Here is a 25,263-nt window from a genome sequence, read left to right on the forward strand (position 1 = left end):
CTATCCCCACTCCTGTTTATATTAACCTTAGAAGTTCTGGCTAGAATGTACATAAAGAGGAACAGATAAAGGGACTAGAAATCAGAAAGGAACAATTTAAGCTACAGGCTTTTGCGGACAATCTAGTTTTCATGTTAGAGGATCCTATAAAGTCTGGTATGAAACTCATTGAGGAATTGATAGAGCATGGGAAAGTAGCGGGTTCAAAGATAAATATGACAAAGACTAAAATGCTGGTTAAAAATATGACATCCAAACTGAAAGAGGAGTTAACGAAGAAATTGGGTATCCAAACTGTCAAAAAAGTCAAATATCTAGGTATACATTTATCTGCAAGGTGTGTGTCCATCAAAGAAGACAACTATACTAATTTGATCAATAAAACTAAGAAAGACTCAGAAAGGTGGAAAAACCTACAATTGTCCCTGATGGGTAGGATCGCAGTCATAAAAATGAATGCATTACCAAAATTTCTTTTCCTATTTCAGAATATTCCCATTAAATCAGAAAAATGTTTTTTTAAGGATTTGAATCAATTGGTTTCAAAATTTATTTGGCAGGGAAAAAAACCAAGAATAAAACTCAAAGCTATACAAGACACTAAGGAAAAAGACACTGAGCCAAGGTGGCGCAGTGGTTAAAAAGCAGCACTGCAGGCTACTGCTAGATCAGCAGGTCAGCGGTTCAAATCTCACCGGCTCAGGGTTGACTCAGCCTTCCATCCTTCCGAGGTGGGTAAAATGAGGACCCAGATTGTTGGGGGCAATATGCTGACTCTCTGTAAACCGCTTAGAGAGGCCTGAAAGGCCTATGAAGCGGTATATAAGTCTACTGCTATAAAAAGGAGGATTTGGCGTACCAGATTGGGAACTTTATTATACTGCAGCCACCCTAACATGGTTAAAAGAATGGATAATGTTGAGAAATAAAAGATTACTCAAATTGGAAAGTCATGACCTCCAAGCAGGATGTCATGTCTTCCTTTGGTATGAAAAATGATCTGCACACAAATATTTCAATAGACAGTCCCTGTTATTAGTATGGAACAAAATTAAACATGACCACTATACCTAAACACCCATTTGGCTATTTACAATGGAAGCAAACATACACCCAAATTTAATTAATATGGAAAATATAGTTACATATAAAGAGTTATTGAGCAGACAGGGGGAGATTAAAACTAGATTAGAATTGGCATCACAAGCGGTACAAGTAGAATGGTGGTCCTATTTACAGATACAATCAAAGTTTGCATAGGATAGGAAGAAGGAAGGATTGCCAATCCTATTGTGTAATATTACACAATATTAGATAAACTTTTGATACGGACAGAAAACAGGTCAATCAAAGTGTTGTATAGATTTTTGTTGGAACATAAGCTAGAGGAGGAACATGTCCAAGAAACTATAATCGCCTGGGTGAAAATTTTTGGTTATAATGTGGAATTGGCTAAATGGGAAAAACTTTGGATACTTAATCAGAAACTTACAATGGCTACAGCGTATAAAGAAAATCTTCATAAGATGTTCTACAGATGGCATCTCCCCCCAGCACAGCTCTCCAAAATGTTTAAAAATCTGCCCCCAAATTGTTGGAAGTGTAAAAAAACACCAGGCACTTTTTATCATATGTGGTGGGCATGCAATGAGGCAAAAAAAATATTGGAAAATGATTCAATCATGGTTAGAACAAATGGTAGGAGACCAAATTTTGTTTAAACCAGAAATTTTTCTCCTAGGTATAATACCGAAGGGGTTTAAGAAAGATACACTTTATTTAATTATACATGTACTAACCTATGCACAATATTGGAAAAAAGAAAATACATCATCAGAGCTAGATATAATCAGAAAAGTGTTGGTCTGTGCGGAAGCAGATAGGCTCATGCTTGAACTTAAAAATAAAGGGGAATCAGAATATTTTGAAGTCTGGAACAGATTTTATGATTGTATAAGACAATCATATATTGTGATTGGATAGAAGGATAAACAATGTATTAAGTATGCTAATAGTTAATGGTTGAGACTAGTTGTATATAATGTGAATATATGGTCACTTCGACATCACGGTACTGCATTGTTTCAAATGTAAAAATTTTATATATGTATATAAAATGGAGTTCCAGCAATGACTCCCTTTCAAATACTGAGAGTTGCACATTTGGATATTAAGTATCATATCTGCTTTGTTTTTCTTTGGGACAGGAACAGACAAGAACTATTTCTTGTTTCAGAAGGAGCTTGAATATTTTTCCCCCTGAGGCTCAGAGGCAGAATTTGACTGAGTTCCAAAATCTAATAGTATTTAATCAGCAAAGCCATAGCTAGAAAATGAAGGTGGTCAACATTCATAACATGTCTATTGATAAGAGACCTCCAGAAAATGATAGAATATGGTAGAAAGCATGATGAAAATCCTTGCAGGTGTGAAACATTATTGTATTTTCAGGAATTTTGATAGCAAATGATTGACCCAAGAATATTTCACAAACCTACTTCTCCAAATTTATTCACGAGGGAAGAATTTGGACAGAAAACCTTGAGAGGGATGTGTAGCTTTGCAGTTTGTGCCAGATTAAGCCAGGAATATGTATTTCTTTCCACTCCAAGGACAGTATTGGTTCTTTGAGAAGTATGCTGGGAGACACACTCATAAACTCTGTTTATTGGTCAAGTAATAAAAATAATTGACCACCTCAGTCCATATCATGCTTTGACTACTGCAGTGCACTCTACATGGGGCTACTCTTGAAAAGTATCCAGAAGCTCCAGTTCTTGGGGCCCCTAGGGTGGCCCATGTTACACTGCTTTTCCACAAGCTGCACGGCTGCCAGTTCAGAGCAGACCAAATTCATTGCAGGAGTCAAGAGACAACTAATAAGCTGATCCAATAATCATGAGCTCAAGAGCAGCAAACACAGGAGCATGAGTCACAAGCTAGAATTCCAAACAGTTGATTCCAACAAGGGTTGAAGGCAAAGCAGATATATAAATCTGAGTTCAGGAAGCTGGATGCAATTACTTGGGCCTGTAGCTTACCTCTAGTAAATAACTCAGCTCCATAGCAAGTGTGCCTGCATGTGTATATCAGTAACCTGACACAGAACAAAAGCAAATAATTGAGTTACCAAGCTTGTTCAAATTTCTTTCTCTTGAAAACAATACACCTTTTCAGTGAAAGTTAAAAACTATGGACGACAATAGAAATTTGCACTGTAGAAAAGAAAAGAATAGAATAGCTATCCTAGCAACCAGAATAAATATAGTGTCTATCAATTGGCTCATATTTCCCTCAGTAACAATAGTGCCTACCTTTGGGGTGAGTTTTAAAGTGTATATTTAACAGGGCTTGCCAATGAAAGTTGCCATGGTTTTTGGTTGTTTAAAATCCACTGTCTTAAAATGAGTCTTAGTTCTTGATTTGGAATCAAATTACCCAAGTGCCCATTTTCTGTACAGAATAAAGCAATTAAAGAGCAATTTCTTGTTTAGTTAGCTTTGCATGCTAGGCACAGTGAAACAATTGGCTAATATTCCTCCTAAAATTCAAATGGAAGTGTTTAGACATTTAGAATTTGAATAGCATATAAACCCATAAAATATTAAGCCCCCATCATGAAAAAAAAACTTAAGGAAGGTTAATAATTTTATAATAAAAATTATAAATGATTATATCCCAGCATGGAAGATATTTCAAAGTCACTAGGATGACTTTGGAGCAGCCCACCCTTTGCAGAATATCTTCCTGCTGCTTTATTGCAATATCAACAATATATGGATTTGCAAATAACTAACTTGCAAAATGCCATGATGAAACTACTTCAGAAGGAGGGCAAGGTTTACTCATCCAGCAGCAGCAGCCCAGCTAGCTGCTCTTAGGTATTTCTGTGCTCACATGGGAGTTTGCCAAAGAGGTTAAAGGAGAGGTCACAAGCTAAAACAAGGTCATTCTATAGTGAATAGATACACATCTTATTTTGAAGAATTTCTCTGGAGATCTGGGGAAGAATTATTTGGCTTTAATTAATTAATTTCAAGAAGAATTAATTAATTATTGAGGAGTGAATTGGTGAGGCAAGGCATCCTAGATAATGTGGAGGAGCTGTTCCAATGCTGCGTCCAATAGATGGCTGGTTGGAAACTGAAGTAGAGAAGAAAAGGCAAGATGAGCGGGTGTACAGTCTGTTTTTATCACTATTTAAGGCCTCCTCAGAATTAAGTACTGGAGAAGTCATATAGATAATGGAACAGGCAATGGAGAGAGAGAGAGAGAGAGAGAGAGAGAGAGAGAGAGAGAGAGAGAGAGAGAGAGAGAGAGAGAGAGAGAGAGAGAGATCTTTATTTACTTCCAGATTTTGCACCATTAAACCGTATGCCTTTGAATCAGAGAGAGAGAGAGAGAGAGAGAGAGGGAGGGAGGGAGGGAGGGAGGGAGGGAGGGAGGGAGAGAGAGAGAGAGGAGAGATCTTTATTTACTCCCAGATTTTGCACCATTAAACCTTATGCCTTTGAATCAGAGAGAGAGAGAGAGAGAGAGAGAGAGAGAGAGAGAGAGAGAGAGAGAAAGAGAGAAAGAGAGAGAGAGAGAGAGAGAGGAGAGATCTTTATTTACTTCCAGATTTTGCACCATTAAATCTTATGCCTTTGAATCAGAGCAGCAACTATGTAGCAAGAATATACCCAACCTTCCTTGAGGCCATAGATTTGGGAAACTTTACTGGCTCTCATCCCAAAAGTTTACAAAGGAGTCCCTCAGGCTATGAAGTAGTTCAGACAACTGATAACAGAAAATGCATTCTATTACTCCCGATAGTTCTTCCTTTAGATTCAGAGTTGGATTTTGCTTAGACTGGGAGATACAACTCTCAAGCCTTATAAACTCTGGGGCTACACCCAATTTCACAGATGAGACCACAGAGCAAAGCTTTAATTTACCACTCATAAAGTTTACCAATACTGGAAGAAACAATTAATGGGAAGATGGTACGGACTGGTTTGTGTTATAACACACCAAACTTCGTCCTTGACAATAAAAGACCACACTGAATTCTTGCCACTCTGTGTGGCTGCTTTTTCAAATGTTCTTATTATGTTGGTGTGTGTGTGTGTGTGAGAGAGAGAGAGAGAGAGAGAGATTGGCTACAATCAAAGGATGTCCTCTGAAAATAAGGAAAAAATATTTTGTGTCCCTCAATTGAAAGCATTCCATTCTCATTCTTCATCCATGCCTGCCCAGCTTACTTATTTTTCTGCTATACCAAACACTCCAATCTTAGAAATATGTTTGTGGAGTAGGAGACAACTGTACGCACACATACATAACCACATACACCTTAGACTACCACAACTCAAATCCAAGAGCCCAAATTCCACTGAGGAGGTAATATCCTGTGTCTCCTGGAAAGTCAGCCACCTTAGAGGGGTTTTGGGATGACAAGTTGAAGAAAAAATGGATTCACTCTTCCAAATCCTCAGTGTCTGCACCAGGGTTCTTTTTTAAACCTCTGAGGCAGGTGTTTGTTAGCATGGCAGATGACCACAAATTCCTAACCTGCTACATCCTGGAGTCTCGAGAAAGACTTGCCAATCAATGGGAAAAAGTGATCCGTTGACTCCGGCGCCGGTGAAGACTCGTGGAAGTCGGGCAGGCTTCCTATTGGTTAACAGTTTGACAGCCCGCATATAAAAGGCTGTCAGTTAAGTTTGTTGCTTTGTTCGCTGTCAGCTACGTTAATAATAGGTTATTGTTACATTGTCTCCTGGCGTTACTTCAAGAGAATACTTTTCATAACCCATGTGGGTGTTAGGGATCATTGTCCATGGCCTGCTATGTCACATCTCCTGGATCACCTCTAGGAATGCTAAGAAAACAGATAACATTGTTTTCAGGGAAAAATTAATATGGGAGCAAATAGATCTTTCATTCCAGATGGATGCTTTCTATTTCATTCACCTACAGCTGATTTTTATGCCCAAATTATTTTTCCTCCATCGCCTTTTCTTTGTTCCCCTTTTGTAAGGGACAGAGCAGGCCAAGAGGACACAGGGTGGCCTTTTCCCCCTTTAGACTCATTTCGGTGACTAGTGAGGCTCCCAGAGAGCAGAGATGCTACATGTCAACTGCCATTCCCCAGAGAGCCTTCCCGCCATTTTCCCCTCAGCAACATCTCCAGCCATTTTCCCCTCAGTAACGTCTCCAGCCATTTTCCCCTCAGCAATGACTTTGGCTGAGGAACTGCTCCCATTTCCTCAGCTCTCTGAGAGGCAGCAGGGGCAAGATGGAGGAGGAAAGAAGACCTCTGGCTGGAAAGGCCTCCCTCGTACAACCTGGATCCCTTTCCTGGGGTTAAAATCCAGGGGCCCTGATGTCTTCTGGCTTCTGATGCATGAGAAGCCATCTTGCTTCCTTCTTCCAGAAATCCAATAAGAGGGAAGTTTTCATGGCTCTGATGTTGCTCCCACTTTGGCCTCTGGCCAGAGATGGAGGATTAGCACTAGCATAGCTGGATTTCTCCATGAAGCACAAACACAGATGCTGCAGCATTAATTGCGTTTATTAATGTATTGCTATTTCATTCATGAAAGAAACCAAAGAAAGTAGGTGATATTGACACTCCCCATTGAAAGAAAAACACCACAAACATAAGTGCCCATTTTTTCTCTTCAGTCAGCTTGGTTTCAAGGAGACCAAGCTTATAAAAATACCTCAGCCGCAGGAAGAAGCCTCAGCCTCAGCATGAATTAGCTAAATTTCCCTTTATTTTCCTTTGTCAGATTTATACCTGACTTGTCTGCAAGAGCTTCCTTGGCTGAAAGTCCCCCTGGCAGTTGATGCCCCAGGTCCCTGGTTTCCCCACTCCCAGCTCAGAGAGAGGAACTGCCCCACATTTCTCCAGGGAGCTTCTGTGGCTGAGGTGGGCTCCCCACTCCAGCAGATTCATTATTTTATTGTTTGGTGTATTTTGGAAAGCCAGAAAATGAGTCATATCAGTAATGAGCTCAGTTAGGCATTTTGTGCCCCTGTGGGCTTGCTCAGGCCATTTATCGGGTTTATTATACAAATCTATTACCTGCATTATACTACCTGAATATACTATCCTGAATTATAAGATAACTGAACAGGTAGAGTTTGCAATGCATAAAATAACACAACATTCAAATTTATATACAGGATGTTAAGCTGAATAACAACCCAGTACCCCGTTTTAACTGGGTTTTAACTGCATTTTTTTCTGGCAATTTTTCAAGGTAAGAATTTATTTCCAGAGACAATGAAAAAAATTAACCTTTTCATTATTGGTGTGACAGATCCTTGATTTTTCAATACCGGTGTGACAGATACTTGAAATAGAAAAAGGCAGTAAGATCTTTAGAATAAAATAAACATTTAGTCATTTTCCCCTTCTATGGTGTTCCAGAGCGAGGAACAGCGCAGATCTTAAAAGGAGAGGGATAATTAATTATTCTCTCTACTGGTTTATCACTGAGTTTCTCTACTCCTTCTGGGGGTTGCAATCTAAATGCCCTCAGTATGCTGGTGAATATAATGAAAATCTGAATCCTTGCAAAGAGTTCTCCCAAGCAGCTCCGAGCACCTACAGTGAAAATAAAATAAAAGCATAAAATGAATGGTAGCAACCTTTACTACCTGTTCATTGACCTTTACCACATTTAGCAACAATCCAAAAAAGGTATCTCAAACTGGTGGAGTAAGTCTTACTTCACTCACTAGTCCCATACCAATTGACAGGAATGGACTCTGCTTCACTGGATAGTTATAATAAATTTCATAAAAGAAAGATGTATCCCTTCAAACCAAAGGCTTATCTAGTCCAAGCTTCTGTTTCTATTGTGGAAACTAGATGTTGGTGGGAAGACACCAGCAGGAACTAATTAGTGCAAAATCACTTTTGTAGCACTGTTCTCTTTTTTTACTCATTTGCTCATTAACATTCATTAGAATAGTCCACACGACACAATTCTTAGGCTGAGACTTTTCCAGGATCTGGTTCCTCTTCCATACCCTATCAGGAGACATCCTCAATCAAGACTACCATGTTTGCCTCAACAAAGAGTAAGGCGATTTTATTCACATTTTAACATGCTTCAACAGATACATTGCTTTTTATTTTTCTCAAATCTCTTTTCCAACAGGTATTAGCAATCCAGTATGTGGTTTTTGCATCCCTACATTTTCTAACAATGAAAAGAAGTGGCTACATTTAAAGAAGCAGTTGTAGGGGAAATCCCTTTGTAGGACAGAGTCAGTTTATAGGGGAAACGGCATCAAAATAAATAAATAAATATCTAATAATTAAGAGCAGATGGTTGGATTAGCTTCACTATAAAGCAATAATCCATATATTTTATTGCTTTGCTTTGCAGAACTCTTTTTAATCCCCAATGGCTTGCCATTCTGCCCCACACCTCAGCATACAGGCTTTAGGGATAAAAGGATCCATCTTATATGTGCGATTTGAAGAGCTTCCTCTAATTCTTTCTTGAACCTTTCCTCTGACTCATCTAATTGTCTTCTTCCAAGTCACTGTCCTTGGATGCCAGGCACTGTCAGCCCTTGATTCAGGATGGTGAGGTCTGATAGTGGTGACTGCAGTAGCTCAGAGGCTCCTTCCCCAGCTGTAGTAAATATACAAGGAAGCCCTCATTTCCTGATCCACTTATATTTTCCTCCCTTTTCTTCAAGCTGGGACCATTTTTTAAAAAAAGGATAGAAAGGAAGCATTCAGTCGAGGGCCACTGCAGAATCACCATTTGGACCCACCATGGATGTACTGTATTTCTGCTCTTTTTTTTAACCCTGCCAGATGCTCTGGGGATGAGGGTGGAGGGTCCATAAGATACAGAGTACTGGGGCCTCATTTTTCAAACAGCCTCTCTGGGACTTTTGTCTCATTTTAGGAAAAATAAAGATTGCTAAACTCAAGGTTTGACCACATACTCACTGGCTGGAGCTAAGATAGCTATGTGTATGCCTGAGTTTTACTTAGATTAATTAATGTCAGGGGAAATTGTATAACAAAAGGTTTCTTTCAGTTTTCTTGCATCCCCCCCCCCCTCCGTTGATCCAGTTCTGTATAATGGAAAAGAAGATTCTTAATTTACCTTTCCCCAAATCTCCAGTATATAAATGCTATTTTGCCCTTTAACACTTTCAAATGCAATCTCTTTCCTTACAAGCAAAAGAAACCAAACCCTTACCAGGAAAAGAAACCTACACTTTCTTTTTACAAAAGAAAAAGAAACCTACATATTACCTGCTCCAAAGGGCATAAATGCTTCTTTTGTGACAAAATGTCCATCTTTGTCCAGAAAATGGTTGGGGTTGAATTTTTCAGGTGTCTCCCATTCTTCAGGATCAAAAAGAACAGAGCGCAGGTCTGGTAAAATCATAGCTCCCTAAAATGAAGAAAAAAACAAGTGGAAAAATCTAGACACTCTCATTAGTTTCTGTATATCCTATTTCAAAATAATGTCATCTCAGAGCTGTTATTCTTTGTCTGTGTGCATATGTGGGTATGTGTTGAAACAGATTTTATTCCTGTATGCTGAATAACCATTCACTCATTACACCACAGAGCTACATGCAGTAACGTGGAAGGATATAGTGTTTCATCTGATGCTTCTCTTCATTAATCATATTTTTGTATTTATACTATACTAATATATTGGTAAATGATATCCTTTTCCAAAATTAAATCCTTGGGATGGAAGTATAAATCCTTCCATTCCCCACCGTCCAGTCAGAGCCCAAGAAGCTTCTTGCATAAGAAGCAAAATATCTTCAAAGAAAAACCAGAAAGTCCAGTTCAAATCACCTTGAATGTTTCAGGTATATTCAAGTAGTCAGTTTTTTGTAGCGGTTAAGGTGCTAGCCTGGAAAACCAGGAGACTACGAGTTCTAGTCCCAGTTTAGGCAAGAAAGCCACAGAGTGGTGGTTGTGGGAAAAATAGGAGGAAGGAATATTAGGTATGTTTGTTGTCTTGAGTTACTTATAATAAAGTAAATAAAATAATAAAAAAATAATCTGATGTTAATAACATAAATTCTTCAAGCACTCCCTTTGCTTAATCTGCAGGCTACATCTGCCACCTCCCTTTTTATTTCTTAATTTGTACTCTGCATTTATTATGTTTAGAAATAACGAATCTGCCTTTTTGCTTTGACTGTCATCTCTTCATAGAAGCAGCTGAGAGGCAAATAGGGAGGTCCTCCATTGAGAGAATTTGTCTCCTTAAAGTTTTGGATGGGAAGTGCTAATTTTCCCAATGAAAGACCTAACACAAGGTCGACTTTGAGTTACAGCCTGGAAATTAGCCCAGTTTACAGCAAATACAAGTGGTCATTTCTGAAGTGTACGTATATGTGTCAAAAGAAAAGAGAGCCAACTCAGTTGAAGAAGAAAGAAGCCTTGATGGTTTGATACAATAGTGAAAGAAGTGAACAGGGTACACTGACAAATGTGCGCCCGACAAAAGCACACCGACAAAACCACAGCGAGAAAACCGCAAGCTCAAAATCGCACCCACAGAAGCACGCCAACAAATGCGCACCGACGAAGCGCGCCATCAAGAAACAACGTGAAAACAACGTGAAAACAACATAATAACAACATAATAACCCTAACTCTAACCCTAACTCTTACCTTAACCCTAATCGTGCTTTTGTGGGCACGGTTTTGTCGGTGCTCTTTTGTGGAAGCGCTTTCGACCTCACGGTTTTCTCACCGTGATTTTGTCGGGGCGCTTTTTTTGGGTGCGCATTTGACGGGTCATGAGTGAACAGCAAGCAGACAATGTAAGTTTAAAAAGGAATCCTCATTCACACCTAGACATCAGATAGAAATAATAACCAGAAAGTTAAGGGTAAGGCCCAGACAATGGTTTCCACTGTGAATGTTCGTTTATATTACCAAGAGAGAGCAACCTTGGATGTGAATGGATGAATGTCAGTCACTGAATCTTCCATTTAAAAAAAAACTGCAAAGGAGAAGACATAAGCATTTAACAAAAATAGGTCTGAGAGGACAGGCTGCCTACAAAATGGCCAGCACCTAGATATTTTTCTCAAAACAGTTAATTCCCTTAATGCACCTTAATGTTAATTACTGATATTTGTCTTCATCTGTTCAATCTCTATGTCACAATGTATACAGATACATCCATGCATACATATACATATATACACACACCCATATGCATACACAGACAGACAGACAGACTGACAGACAGACACACACATACATACATACATACATACATACATACATACATACAAATGAAAAATATCTAGACATGATTTTGCTTATTAAGCAGCCTTTTTGTTTGATCATCTTACGCAATCAAAAGCACATCTTTATTTCAAACATAAGCCTGCATAAGATAACACGAGAGTGTAAAAATTAGATTATGCAAGCACGGGGAATTAAGGTCACAGTGATTAGGGAATTGGTAATTTGATATGTATCACATTAAAAAGGTGTAACCCATGCTTATATATGTTTATGGCCAGAGCTGCAAATGCTGCAACAATGGTGCCCGCACATGTCTCCCCGACATGTGGCAGAACATTTTGTGCTCGGATAGGTCTTACCAGCCACCTGCGGAGACATCGTAGGCAGCCCACAACCTGTTAGATGTCAAGGTCCTCTTCGAACACAATGGACGAACATCATGTTTGCAGCAAATGAATGAGCAAATGCCATTTAAGCCACCAGCAATGATAAAGGGGGAATTTTCTTGGAATATTTTATTTGAATTAGCTGGACATGTGCTTAAAACATTGGTTAATGTTTAATTTCATATTAAATGTAAAATTTCAAAAATGGCTTTAGGTTGTAGGTAAACAGATAAACAGGACTGAATTTTAAACACGATTGTTTAGAATGTCTCCCTATGCAGGAAATGTTCAAGCAGTGCAGTTATTAAATAATATTTTTTTAAAGACCAGCATCTGTGCCGCTGCTGTTCCTTTAAGGTCTTTCCCTAGCCTAATAGCAACTGTTGGCTATAAATTTGAGCAGAGAGGCAGGTTGGGGTGCTATGTTTGTCTGTGGAACTGAAACGGCATGAAGTAGCCTAAAACAAGCAGAAATATATTATTCTCCAGCAGTAGGACTCACAAGAAGTAAGGTGGAGGAGCAGTAGGAGGAGGTGTAATGGATAAGAGTGGAGTAGTGAGCAGTGAGTGCAGGCATGTGAGTGCTTCTATGTGTGTTGCCTAAGGTCTTGTGCTGTTGGGTTGACTCTCTTGTGTTGTGGAGCCAACTGAGTGGGGTATACTTAAAAGAAGAATGACAATAAGGCATTGAAACTTCTCAGGTGAGCTACTGGAAGAAAGCTTTGGGTTGGAAGTTGGCCAAGTGTGATACACCAGAAGTCTGACAAAACCAGCATTCATACATTCTTCCTTAAAAGACACCCTTAGCATAACAGCAAATGGATCACTTTGATCGAAAGATTGCATTCCAACAAAATATTAGCTAACAGTGGAAGTTCAAAAGAACTCTTAAAAGATTATTAGAAGCTGGGGGCTAAAATATATAAGGAACAGTTGCAGAACTGGGTATGTCTAGTCCAGGGGTGTCAAACTCATTGCCTGTGAGCCAGATGTGTCATGCGCTGACCACTCCCACCCCCATTTTAGCGAAGGAGGAAAAGGTTGTGATACATCATGTGATGACAAAGTGTTGTTGTGAGTTTGGCACCCCTGACTTCGTCTAACAAAGAGAACGGCTGGGGTAACATGGTAGCAATCTTCCAATATTTGAGGGACTATCACAAAGAAGAGGGAGTCAACCTGAGGGCAGGACAAGAAGCAATGGATGGAAAATTACCAAAGAGAGATTCAACCTAGAACTAAGGAGAAATGTCCTGACAGAAAGAACAATCAATCAGTGGAATGGTTTGCCTCTGGGAGTTGTGAGTGATCCATCACTGGAGATTTTAAAGAAGAGATTGAATAGTCATTTGTCTGGATTGGTACAGTCTTTTGCTTGAGGAGGGGATTGGAACATAAGACCTCTAATGTCCCTTCCAACTCTGTTATTCTCTTCTGTTATACTTGGAATTCAGAAAGATTCATACCTTGGGAATGAGAAACCCATTGAAGTAAAAATCCTTCACACATTTTCTTGGTACTCCAACGTATGTGACGAATTTCCTTCGTATAAGCTCATGAATCACAGCATTGGTGTAAGGCAGATTCTTCCGATCTCCATAACAGATGGAGTGAGATGGCTCCAAAACGTTTTCTATCTCCTTGTAGACCTTGTCTGAGAAAAAGGGTAAAAAAGTATCTTTTATTGAAGACCTTATAAATTATCTCAGAAAATAAGTAAGTTGGTGAGGTTCGGGGGTGGGGATCCCAAATCACTGAGATTCTTCCTAGCGCAAGTCTGGAATTAAATCCACGGAGCCTGGGGTTTTTCTTTCTTAGCATTAGAAAGAGGCAGACCTCACATCACATAGATCTTTTGCTTCTAAAGAAGTCTGTTCTGTTTTTGCAGACTTTACCTGCTGCCGTTCCTGGAATCCAAAGCAATATATTCAGTCCTTCATGCAAACAGTAATACAAGGATGTCTTTAGGTTCTGGGTTGCTTTCTCTTTCAGATTTCTTTTCCTTGTTCAGGAGAGTACATTATTCTTACTGTCCCTTTAAAAATAAGGTATTGAAAGAACTGCTTCTGTCTTAGATCACTGCATCCAGCATAACTAATCTATTCAAATTCGGTTATCTGCATCAGGGATTATTTCTCCTGGATCTTTCTTGGACTTTGTAGGTAAATTGGAGAAAGGGGAAAAAAAATGGCAGAAATGAGAGTACTACTATTCTTCCTTGCGGCGACAACACCACTTCCCAATATGTGATAAGTCCAGGAAGGAGATGCAAGAGGTTAACTGCACCCAGTGCTCACAGTGGCTTTCACTCCATAACAACTGTGACTTCAGGAAGCGTTAAAGCTGAGAAGACAAGCCAAAGAACACTGGGAAGCCACTATTTCTAGAGATCTATTATTTCCTACATCTGTTGGAAAAGTCATTGAACACGAGCCCTGGAGGATCACATCAGTGGTCCAAATCACTCAAGCAGGGCACATGATCCCCCACCTGGAACACTGTGTTCACTTCTGTGTGCAACAACCTAAAGAGGGCTGATGGGAGCGAGTTTCAATGATAAGGAGACTAATATCAAGGCTGTAAGAACAGACAAAGGAACAAGCTCTATTTAGCCAGTAGAACATGTGTATCTTCAGGCTGCATATGATCCCTCGCCTTTAAGGATAATCCAGACAGAGCTGCTAAGTTTGCAGTCTTTATTTATTTTTTACTGTAAAACTCAAATCTTTGACTGATTGATTGATTCAGTTATTTATTTCAGAGGAGGATGAAAAAATAACAATTCTTCCAACAAGAGTGGCATTCCTTTTCCCCTCCCCCAAATTATATCCAGTTTGAGGAATGAGTTAGAACTTATTATCCGCCCAGGACATCAGTGATTTAGATAGGGGATTAGAGTCATCAAATTTGCAGATGTCACCAAGCTGGCAGGAATAGCCAACACTCCAGAAGAAAAACTTAAGATACAGAAGGATCTTGACAGACGTGAACACTGGGTCCCATCTAACAAAATGAAATTCAATGGTGAAAAAATTAAGAATCTACATTTAGGCAAGAAAAACAAAATGCACAGTTATAGCGTAGGTGATACCTGAGTTAATAGTAGTAATTGAGAGGATCTTGGAATCCTAGTGGATAACCACTTAAATTTGAGTCAGCAGTGTGCTGCAGCTGCCAAAAAGGCCAATGCAGTCCTAGCTGCATTAACAGAATCAAGATCATATGAAATGTTACCCAAATTTATAATGCCTTGGTAAGACCACACTTGAAATAGTGCATCCAGTTTTGGTCGCCACAGTGTAGAAAAGATGTGGAGATTCTAGAAAGAGTACAGAGTAGAGCAACAAAGATGATTAGGGGACTGGAGGCTAAAACATATAAAGACCATTTGGTGAAATTGGATATGTCTAGTTTGATGAAAAGAACGACTAGAGGTGATATGATAGCAGTCTTCCACTATCTAAGGCAGGGGTTTCAAACTCAATCACATCACAGGCTGGATCGTAATGTTTTTTTGCCTTTGCAGAGCCAGGGTAGGTGTGGCCTGCACGGGCCATATCTGACTTGCGGGCTGCCAGTTAGACAGGTCTGATTTAAGGGTTTGACATAAAGAAGAGGGAGTCAACCTGTTCTTAGAAGCCTTCAAGCAACGGATGGAAATTAATCAAGGAGAAAGCCAACCTGGAACTACTGTAAGTAGAAAATTTCCTGAAAGTTAAAACAGTTAATTAGTGGAATGACTTGTCTGCAGAAGTTGTGAATGCTCCAACACTGGAGGTTTTAAAGAAGAGATTGGGCAACAATTTGTCTGAAAGGGTATAGGGCCGTGATGGCGAACCTGTGGCACATGTGCCACTGTTGGCACATGCAACCATATCTGAGGGCACGAGAGGCATTGCCCTATGCCAGCTCCAGCAGGCATATATGCACTGGCTAGCTAACATTCGGCCTTCAAGATGATGTGGGACGCCATTTTCGCCCTCCCCAGGATTCAGGAAAGCATCCAGAACTTGTGGATGGTGAAAATCAGGCCCTACGGAAGTTAGGAAACAAACCTCTAGTAGGCCTGTGGGGCAATTTTTCTCCCTCCCCAGGCTTTAGGAGACTTTACTGAAGCTTGGGGAGGGTGGAAAATGGCCCAACAGGCCTACCAGAACTCTGGAGGTTTGAGTGAGGCCTGCACACATGCGTGTGGGGAGCGTGGGGGAGTTGTACGTGCATGCGCCGAATGGGAGGGCATTGCATTATGGGTGTGGCCACACAGGCACATGCTTTTGCGCACACGCATGCCCTTTTGGCACCAGAAAACTGTTCCCCATCACTGATATAGGGTTTCCTATCACAGCAGTGGATGGACTACAAAACCCCCAAGGTCCCTTCCAATACATACAGTACATAGACCCATATTCTATGTAGTGTGACATCATAGAGCAGCGGTTCTCAACCTGTGGGTCACAACCCCTTTGGGCATTGAACGACCCTTTCACAGGAGTTGCCTAAGACCTTCGGAAAATTGCAAAATTACAGTTATGAAGTAGCAACGGAAATAATTTTATGGTTGGGGGTCACCACATGAGAAACTGTATTAAAGGGCCATGGCATTGGGAAGGTTGAGAAACACTGTCAAAGAGGAATTGCCGTTCCCTACTAAAGATTCTACTTTATTGTCACCTTGGATATCCAGATGAGTTGCCATAAGTAGCAATGCCCATTGCAGAGTACTACTAGTTGTGTCTGTCCCAGCAATAAAGAGGTCACCAGCACAATGTACCAAGTTGTCTTCATCATAAGTAGAATTTGGATCATCCTTGCTCTAAAGTTAACAGTGAGAAAGATGAAATGTCATTTCTAGATATTTTCCTTATTATTACCACTTCTTCCCCAAACTAGTGTTTCCCCTCTCTAGTTCATGGTCCATTTTCTCTGTAGAGATTGAAGCTGTAATCAAACCATCAGGATGAAACAAGGTGAGAGACTGTTTATAAAAGTGGGGCATATTTGTGAAATATAGACCTAATTTAGACAAATTCCAGTAGAATTAAACATTAAGAATAATTCAGACACATTGTTGAGCTTGCACTGACATGGAAGGATGTAGTGTTTCATTTGATGCTTCTTTTTATTAATCATATTTTGTCTTTATACTATACTAATATAGTAGTAAAAATTAATTTTCAAAATTAAATCCTTGAAATAAAAGTATGAATCCTTCCATTCCCCACCATCCAGTCAGAGTTGAAGAAGCTCCTTAGATAAGAAGCAAAACGTCTTCAAAGAAAAACCAGAAAGTCCAGTTGCCTCTTGAGAGAGAGAGAGAGAAAAAATCACCTTTGGGACTTATGACCACTGTAGCATCCCCATGATCACGATTTACATTCAGGTGCTTGACATTTAGAATGGTTGGCGTGTCCCATGGTCATGAGATCACTTTTGGCAACCTTCTGCCAAGCAATTCCAAACCAGATTCACTTAACCTTGTTATTAATTTAACCACTGCAGTGATTCACTTGGTAAGAAAAGTCATAAAATGCAGCAACACTCAATTAACATATTTCTCACTTGGCAACATAAATTTTTGGCTCAGTTGGGATGATAAGTTGAGGACTACCTGTACAAAGAACCGAGGTGGCGCAGTGGTTAGGGTGCAGTACTGCAGGCCACTTTAGCTGATTGTTATCTGCAGTTCAGCGGTTCTAATCTCACCGGCTCAAGATTGACTCAGCCTTCCATCCTTCCGAGGTGGGTGAAATGAGGACCCAGACTGTGGGGGCGATATGCTGACTCTGTAAACCGCTTAGAGAGAGCTGAAAGCCCTATGAAGCGGTATATAAGTCTAACTGCTATTGCTATTGCTACTTACTTTCTCCATTTGAAACAAATAATAATCAATGAAATCCTGTGGTTCATGCAGATTCTGGTATTCCTTGTGGTATGTGATCTTCTTCTTTATAATAGCAAGTATACGCTCCACAGCAGACAAGACTTTCTGCTGAGGCCCTGGGAGATATTTCATGATAAATGGAAATATTTCAAAAATCTACCAGAAAGAGAAATCAAGTCCTGTTACAAGACAGGTCACATGATTCATAAACCAATTCCTATAAATTACCAATTCAGCCTCATGATCTGTCCCATATCTGATACCGGACACATTTCTTTGAAATGAATACTTAAATGTATAGAATTTCTGTCCTAGGTTAGTTCTCTAAATACATATTGCCACCCAACAGCCCAATTTATAATTTGAGGAGCTAAAGTGCCTGTCACCCTGCAATATTAACTGCTCTCAATGGTCCTCATGTGCATTTCAAATTGTTCAACTTTAAGCTTAGTGATCAGTTAGTTTAAAAATAACAGTATACATATTGCAATTTGAGAATGAAAAAGAAAAAATAATTAAGTGAAATACAATTCTGGTAATTCTAATGGGTCCATTGTTCTGGCTAATTCTGCACCACTCAGGGAAGAAAAAGGACAATGACCACAATACTCACGATATGGGAAGAAGTCATTAAAAAATTTGAAATAACGTCCATGGATTCAAGCAATTCCAGAAACTCGTTATCTTCAGTGGAAAAACCATGTCCAAAAACTAAAGCAGAGATCACATTGCCAACAAAGTGTATAAGGTATTTTGATGGGTCAAATGGCTGTCCTGATGACAGAAAACCTTTATTAATATTCACATTAGTTCTGGCTTTCATGTTAGTAATAAAAGGAATTTGGTCTAATAGAGCTTATTAAAAATAAATAAATGGTGCCAGGAGTAAAAAGTTAGTAAAGGCCAACGGCCGATAAGATCCCACAGGGTGGGCCTCCTTCGGATACTGTCAGCCGGACAGTGTCCCAGAGGAGAGCCTTCTCTGTGGCTGCTCCGACCCTGTGGAATCAGCTACCCCCAGAGGTCCGGACCTTACCCACTCTCATGGCCTTCAGGAAAGCTGTTAAAAACTGGCTGTTCCGGCAGGCCTGGGGCTGTTGACCTTAGTATTAAGGTCCAGCCCCGATTAGAACGTATGTGTGTGTTGTGAATTTTAAACTATTTTTTTTAAACTTATTTTGCTTTTCTTTTTTCTTCTTTCATTGTAAGCCGCCCGGAATCCTCCGGGATTGGGCGGCCTATAAATTTAATAAATGAAATGAAATGAAGTAGAAAATCAAACTGATTGCACCAAATAGAAGAGCAAACAGATTCTTGAAAACCTAGTAGACTACTTTGTCTCACAAAAGGTTGAGAAGGAAACTGGAGGTTCAGCCATATTGGACCGTTCTCACTAACAGTGATGAAATGGTAAAAGGAGTTGAAATTATAGGAACCTTGTTGGTGGAATGATCATGCATTATTGGAATTCTACATTATGCAAGCTCAAGCAATAGAGAAATATCAAGTCATGGACTTCAAAAGAGCTGATAGAGCTTGAGAAGATAGAGCTTGAGAAGAGTTCCATAGATAAGAATCCTCAGGGGGGAAACAACCTAAGAATCTTGGGAAAGTGAAAAGTGAGATTATAAAAGCCCAGTCTAGTAGAATTCCAATGAAGCAGAAAAATAAAAGATTTCAAAAGAACAAAATGAATTTCAATGTAGAGAAAAGGAATACATTTAAGCAAGAGAAACCAAATGTACAAGTATAGAATAGGTGGTACCTGGCTCTACTACTAAAAGTACTAAGGTGCTAAAACATTTCTGCAGATTTAGACTCGAGACAATATCACTTGAGGTTATCAGGTACCTTTTTTACTTCCAAGATCCTCCAAAAATCTCTCAACCTCGGTTTGTATTTGAAATTCCAGGCCTGTTTTCCCCAGGCCTAACTTCCTCATAGTAAGAACACTCAACCGCCTTTGCTGCAACCAAGTGTGACCATTTGAAAATACAATACCTGAATAATCAAAGATTAAAAGGAAAGAATAGCTCACACCAATAATAATAATAATAACAACAACAACAACAAATCCGGCGAAACAACTGGCCACTGTGATACAATTGTATAATAATAATAATATAATAATATAATAATATAATATAATATAATATAATATAATATAATATAATATAATATAATATAATATAATATAATATAATATAATATAATATAATATAATATAATATAATATAATATAATATAATATAATATAATATAATATAATATAATATAATATAATATAATATAATATAATATAATATAATATAATATAATATAATATAATATAATAATATAATATAATATAATATAATATAATATAATATAATATAATATATAATTAATATATTATAATATAATATAATATAATATAATCTAATAATCTAATAATATATTACAAAAATACAAAAAAATAGCAAGATACCAGGACTTAAAAATCGAAATTCAACGACTATGGCACAAACCAGCAGTGGTAATTCCAGTGGTAATTGGCACACTGGGTGCTATTCCAAAAGCACTGGAATTACATTTAAAACAGTTAAAAATTGACAAAATCACCATCAGTCAAATGCAAAAAGCCGCACTGCTTGGATCTGCACGCATATTACGAAAATACGTTACGACGTCCTAGGCCCCTGGGTGGGGCCCGACTAGTAACCAATGCCAAATCCGGCGAAACAACTGGCCGCTGTGATACAATTGTATAATAATAATAATAATAATAATAATAATAATAATAATAATAATAATAATAATAATAATAATAATAATAATAATATAAAGTGGACAGTGATCACATACTCAGCTGTTGTAAAAAAATCGCGCAGACTGATTATAAATTGCGGCACAATTCAGTAGCACAAATGATCCATTGGAATTTGGATTCTTAATAACATACAAAACCTTGATTTATATGGAGAGGACAACACTAAAGAATTCCTTCTGATTATGCAAAATATATCCATGTTCTTTTGTCTTCATAGATGGGTAGGACAAGCCCCTATCCTAACATTTTTCAAGTTTGAGGATTTAAATCTTTTGGATTCCATAGAGCCAGTATAATAAACTTCTTATAATACCTCTTATAACCTAAAAAAAACACCTGAAATAATCATCCTAACCTAAATATAACCAAATGTTGGTCATATATTCTTTACCAATTTGCTAAAAATTCAGCTTTTTCTTGATTTGATCAATTAAACACTGCAGTGGTCGGATTCAAACTTTTTTTTACTACTGGTTTTGTGGGTGTGCCTTGGTGGGTGTGGCATTGGGATGACTTTGTGGGTGTGGCTTGGTGAGCCTGGCAGGGGAAGGATACTGCAAAATCTCCATTTCTACCCCACTCCAGGGGAAGGTTACTGCTAATTCCCTATTTCCTCCCCATCAACTGGGACTCGCAAGGCAGAGAATAGATGGGGCAGGGCCAGCCAGAGGTGATATTTACTGGTTCTCCAAACTACTCAAATTTTCCTCTACCGGTTCCCCAGAACTGGTAACAACCTACTGAATATCACCCCTGAAACACTGCCTATTTTATGATCCTGCTTCTCATGTGAGCTACCAAATAATTTCATTTTAAAGAATAAATTCTATCTATGTGAAATTACAAAAAGAATTGCCAAAGCTAATATGGAGCAATCACTTTGCTTTATGACATGTTTGTCAAATACAGTGCAATGCCTCATTTCATATTGGTCACTGAAGATCTGTTTCCTTTCATTTCATGCTTCTCTTCAACAGACTTCTCTAATATTCAACATCTTTATCTAAAACCCGAGTCTTGGCCATGGATATGGAGATTCTAATTTTGAAGAGCATAGTAAGTCCACAAAGTTGAACAAAACTTACCCCTTTTTTTGATCATAGTCAATATGAATGGTGTAACCGGACGATCAACAAAGGCTTCTGCATGTTTAGTTAATGCTTCTTTCACAGTTTGGTATCCAGAGAAGACTATAATAGAATAATTTCCTCCCCACAGAGAATAAATGTTCCCATATTGCTTTGCCAGCTGCATTTTGTACAAAGTGGAAAAGATAAATCTTCTGTGTTATTATGCATGTTACATACTGACAGCCAAATGGTAGGTTCCATCAAGGTCCTCTGATCTGGTGGGAAAATACTGGAAGCTGATTGGCCGAGCTGTTTGACAGCTCCCTAGCTGTCAAAAAGGACGGTGTTGGATTTGTAAATAGTTGTCGAATAAAGAGCTGTTGTCAGTCACTGAAGCCTGAGTCTGTCTCATCCATTCCCCTGATCCAACAATGCATATTGCAGATTAATATGTGAGCTTCTGTTCCAGTTTCCTGCCTCTTGCCTTCTCACCTTCCTGTCTTTTTTTCCCCTCCAGAACTCAGTGAATTTCCATTAAATGTGACTTCCAGTATTGTATCTGTACCATATATACCAATGACTCTAAGGATCTTCCCGCATCAAGCCGGGCTGCCTCAAGAGCTGTTGATAAAGTTCTACAGAGGAATTATTGAGTCTGTTGTTTGTACTTCCGTAACTGCCTGGTTTGGTACAGCAACCAAATAGGGCAGATATAGAATTCAATGGATAATTAGGATTGCAGGAATAAAACAATGGGCACCTGCCTGCCTTCCATTGAGGACTTGTATATTGCACAAGTCAGAAGGATGGCTGAGAAAATATTTACAGATCTCTCATATCATGGACACAAACTGGTTTAACTCTTTCAATTTAATTAATTTTCTTTATTCTAATATTTCTGTTCCTTTGAATGGATTCTTGAAAAATAACATCAAATCATCAACATATGCCTTTAATCTATAAAGTTCTTTTTTGATCTTTATCCAGGTCACGTTTGACTCACCCTTCCATCCTTCCGAGGTCAGTAATAGGAACCAGATGGCCGAGAACAATATGCTGACTATGGAAACAACTCAGAGAGTGCTGTAAAGTTCTATGAAATTAACTCAGAGAGTGCTGTAAAACTCTTATATATGGAATGTAAGTCCATAGGTGCAATTGCTATCAATTTCTGTGAATTTGATATAGCTGTGTTCAGGCAGACCAAAATTGTATTGGCTCTTTTGCCAGCTGCTTCATACTGCTGGCTCACGCTTATTGCCTTTGTCCATCTCAAAAGTATCACTGCTTAACCAGGTACTGCTTATATTATTCCCATGTATTTGTCTAAATAAACATAGGGGTTTTTTTGATTTTATAATTTTTTATTTCTCATATATACATTCACAATTATGTGATCTCATAACTGTTATTAATAATATGTATTTGTAACAATTTTTCTCCCCTACAATTGACAATATAATTGAGATTGCTTTCTTACCATCCCATACACCCATCTTATTTTACAACAATCCTATTTCTCCTTCCTTCCTTCCTTCCTTCCTTCCTTCCTTCCTTCCTTCCTTCCTTCCCTCCTTTCTTCTCTCCTTCTCTCCTTCCTTCCTTCCTTTCCTCCTTCCTTCCCTCCCTCCTTCCCCTTCCCTCTCTCCTTTCTTTTCTCTTTCTCTCCTTCCCTCCTTCCTTCCCTCCTTTCTTCTCTCCTTCTCTCCTTCCTTTCCTCCTTCCTTCCTTCCCTCCTTCCTTCCCCCTTTCTTCTCTCCTTCATTCTCTCCTTCCTTCCCTCCTTTCTTCTCTCCTTCCCTCCTTCCTTCCCTCCTTTCTTCTCTCCTTCTCTCCTTCCTTCCCTCCTTCCTTCCCTCCTTGCTTCCCTCCTTGCTTCCCTCCCTCCTTCACTTCCTCCTTCCTTTCCCTCCTTTCTTCTCTCCTTCTCTCCTTCCTTCCATCCTTCCTTCCCCCCTTTCTTCTCTCCTTCCTTCCTTCCTCCTCTCCTTTCCCTTCTCTCCTTCCCCTTCCTCTCCTCTGCTCTTCCCCTCTTCTTCCCTTTCCTCCCCTCTCTCCTACTCTTGCATCCCCTCCAATTCTTCCTCTGCTTTTCCCTCTCTCCTTTTCCTCTCCTTTCCCCCCTCCTTCCTATCTTTCCTTCTACTCCTCCCTCCATCCCCTCTATCCGTTGTTGTGTTTACATATTTTCCTCTTCAGGGGGTGACTTGATTCTCCCCCCCCCTAATTGGACTATAAAAAAGGCAAGATTTACAAAATACAAGATACAAAAAAGAGATAAAACTCTTTACATATTTACAGTGCAGACGGCGCTGTTCATCTCACATAGTTCATCTCACCTTGTCTAGTATAAGACTAGGTTACTAATTCCATGCAGGTAGTAAATAAACATAGTTGATGTTTCTCATCATTGAGCAAAATTTGTTGGTTAGTGTTCAAGTCTGTTAAGCTCCCCCTATTTCAATTGTTATTTGATTAAGCATTTTAAAAGACATACCTTCATTAACGTCTCCTCTGTCAAGATAGACCCTTCCAACAGTCTTCCTGCCAATAAGGAAATTGGAGAAGGTCCTGGGGGATGGTCTTTGTTTTTTCGGAACTGTTTCAGAAAGAAAAATACTGCGCACAGAATCACAGTGATAAATAACAATGTTAACATTGTGCTTCCCCAGCAGTAGCTAATGAGTGTAGGGATTAAGAGCTGTCGCCTTTAAGAAACCTTTAAATCCTGGGAAATACAGGCAGAGACCGCCTTAAGGGAAATGTAATTTCATGACATGTGATCACATCTGTGTTTCTGATTGGCCACTGGGACATTGTACCTGCAGCTATGTTCCTCCCCCTCTCTCAAGAATGGGAGTAAAATTGTCATCTTTTGACACCACGTAATGGGATAGGCTATGGAAAGTCAGAAGTATCTTAACGCTGAACGGTACGTTTTGCTATTAAGAATGTCTGCTAATCAACTTGATCTGAATGAGATTCCTAAGCATGGAATTAACTGCATGCCCCGAGAAAGCCTACAATTCTCCAGGCAGAACAAGCATCAACATTGTCCTGCCTTCCCCCCTTTTCCCTTTGAGTGGCTGCTGCAAAAATGCACTTAAAACACCTTGTGATTATCTCAACCAATAAGCTGTGGATTATAATTTATATCCTTTTGCAGATGTATAATTGCATGGAGTTGAAACTTCAGAGATTATATTGCACAATCCTAATTTGCAAAAGATCAATTATGCATCATAGATATTAAGGATAGCTATGACATTATAGGGAAAAATGGTACAATGCAGTGATGGGTTCCAGCCGGTACGCCCTGCTATAGGCATACCGGTGGCAACTGGGCGCCGAACCATCGTACTGGAACGGTGTTCTGCCCGCCCGCTTTCCTTACCTATATTTAAGCTAACTGGGCCATATGATCACGCGTGTGCAGCATATGGTGCCTGCGCAACCAGTACCGAGCAACTGGAGCATCGCAGGATGGTGGGTGCATATCCTTGCGCAGCGCGCGTGCCTGAGGTGGATGCCCAGCCCCATCACAGCATACCAGTTGCGACGGGATCCGGAACTCACCACTGGTACAATGCCTTTTTATTTCTAGAGTTTTTAACTATTACTCATGACAATCTCAGGTATCTGAGATCTATATAAAAGAAAGATACTGATATCGTCCTTTAAGCTGTCGCTTTATTCCTGGCTTCCTAGCAACTTCTCATAAACATGTTTTTGTATTCCCTAATTGACACTGGGGAGAGTGCTTGCTTTTCTGGTGTTCCAGTAAAATAGGTTTAACTTTCAAAAATTATCACAGCTACAGAAAATTAAGTTTATTCTTAAAAGACTTTTAAAAATGATTATTC

At 39.2% G+C, this 25,263-nt stretch overlaps 1 protein-coding gene across 1 annotated transcript; it reads right to left on the bottom strand.

The window, feature by feature from the left end:
* Window positions 1–6,538: 6,538 nt before the first annotated feature.
* On the bottom strand, window positions 6,539–24,119 carry LOC148043451 (cytochrome P450 2J5-like). Its single transcript, XM_087726098.1, has 9 exons — window positions 23,898–24,119; window positions 21,416–21,578; window positions 19,373–19,522; window positions 18,135–18,295; window positions 17,501–17,677; window positions 16,312–16,453; window positions 13,107–13,294; window positions 9,278–9,419; window positions 6,539–7,597 (listed from the first exon to the last, which is right to left on the bottom strand). Exons 1-9 carry the CDS (start codon window positions 24,057–24,059, stop codon window positions 7,407–7,409), a joined length of 1,476 nt encoding a protein of 491 aa, XP_087582224.1. The 5' UTR covers window positions 24,060–24,119; the 3' UTR covers window positions 6,539–7,406.
* Between the last annotated feature and the right edge of the window lie 1,144 nt (window positions 24,120–25,263).

This window comes from Thamnophis sirtalis, unplaced genomic scaffold (genome assembly GCF_051295495.1).
Source record: "Thamnophis sirtalis isolate CommonGarterSnake01/CBP01778 unplaced genomic scaffold, rThaSir2_p1.2 scaffold_11, whole genome shotgun sequence".
In the NCBI taxonomy this organism is placed as follows: Eukaryota; Metazoa; Chordata; class Lepidosauria; order Squamata; family Natricidae; genus Thamnophis; species Thamnophis sirtalis.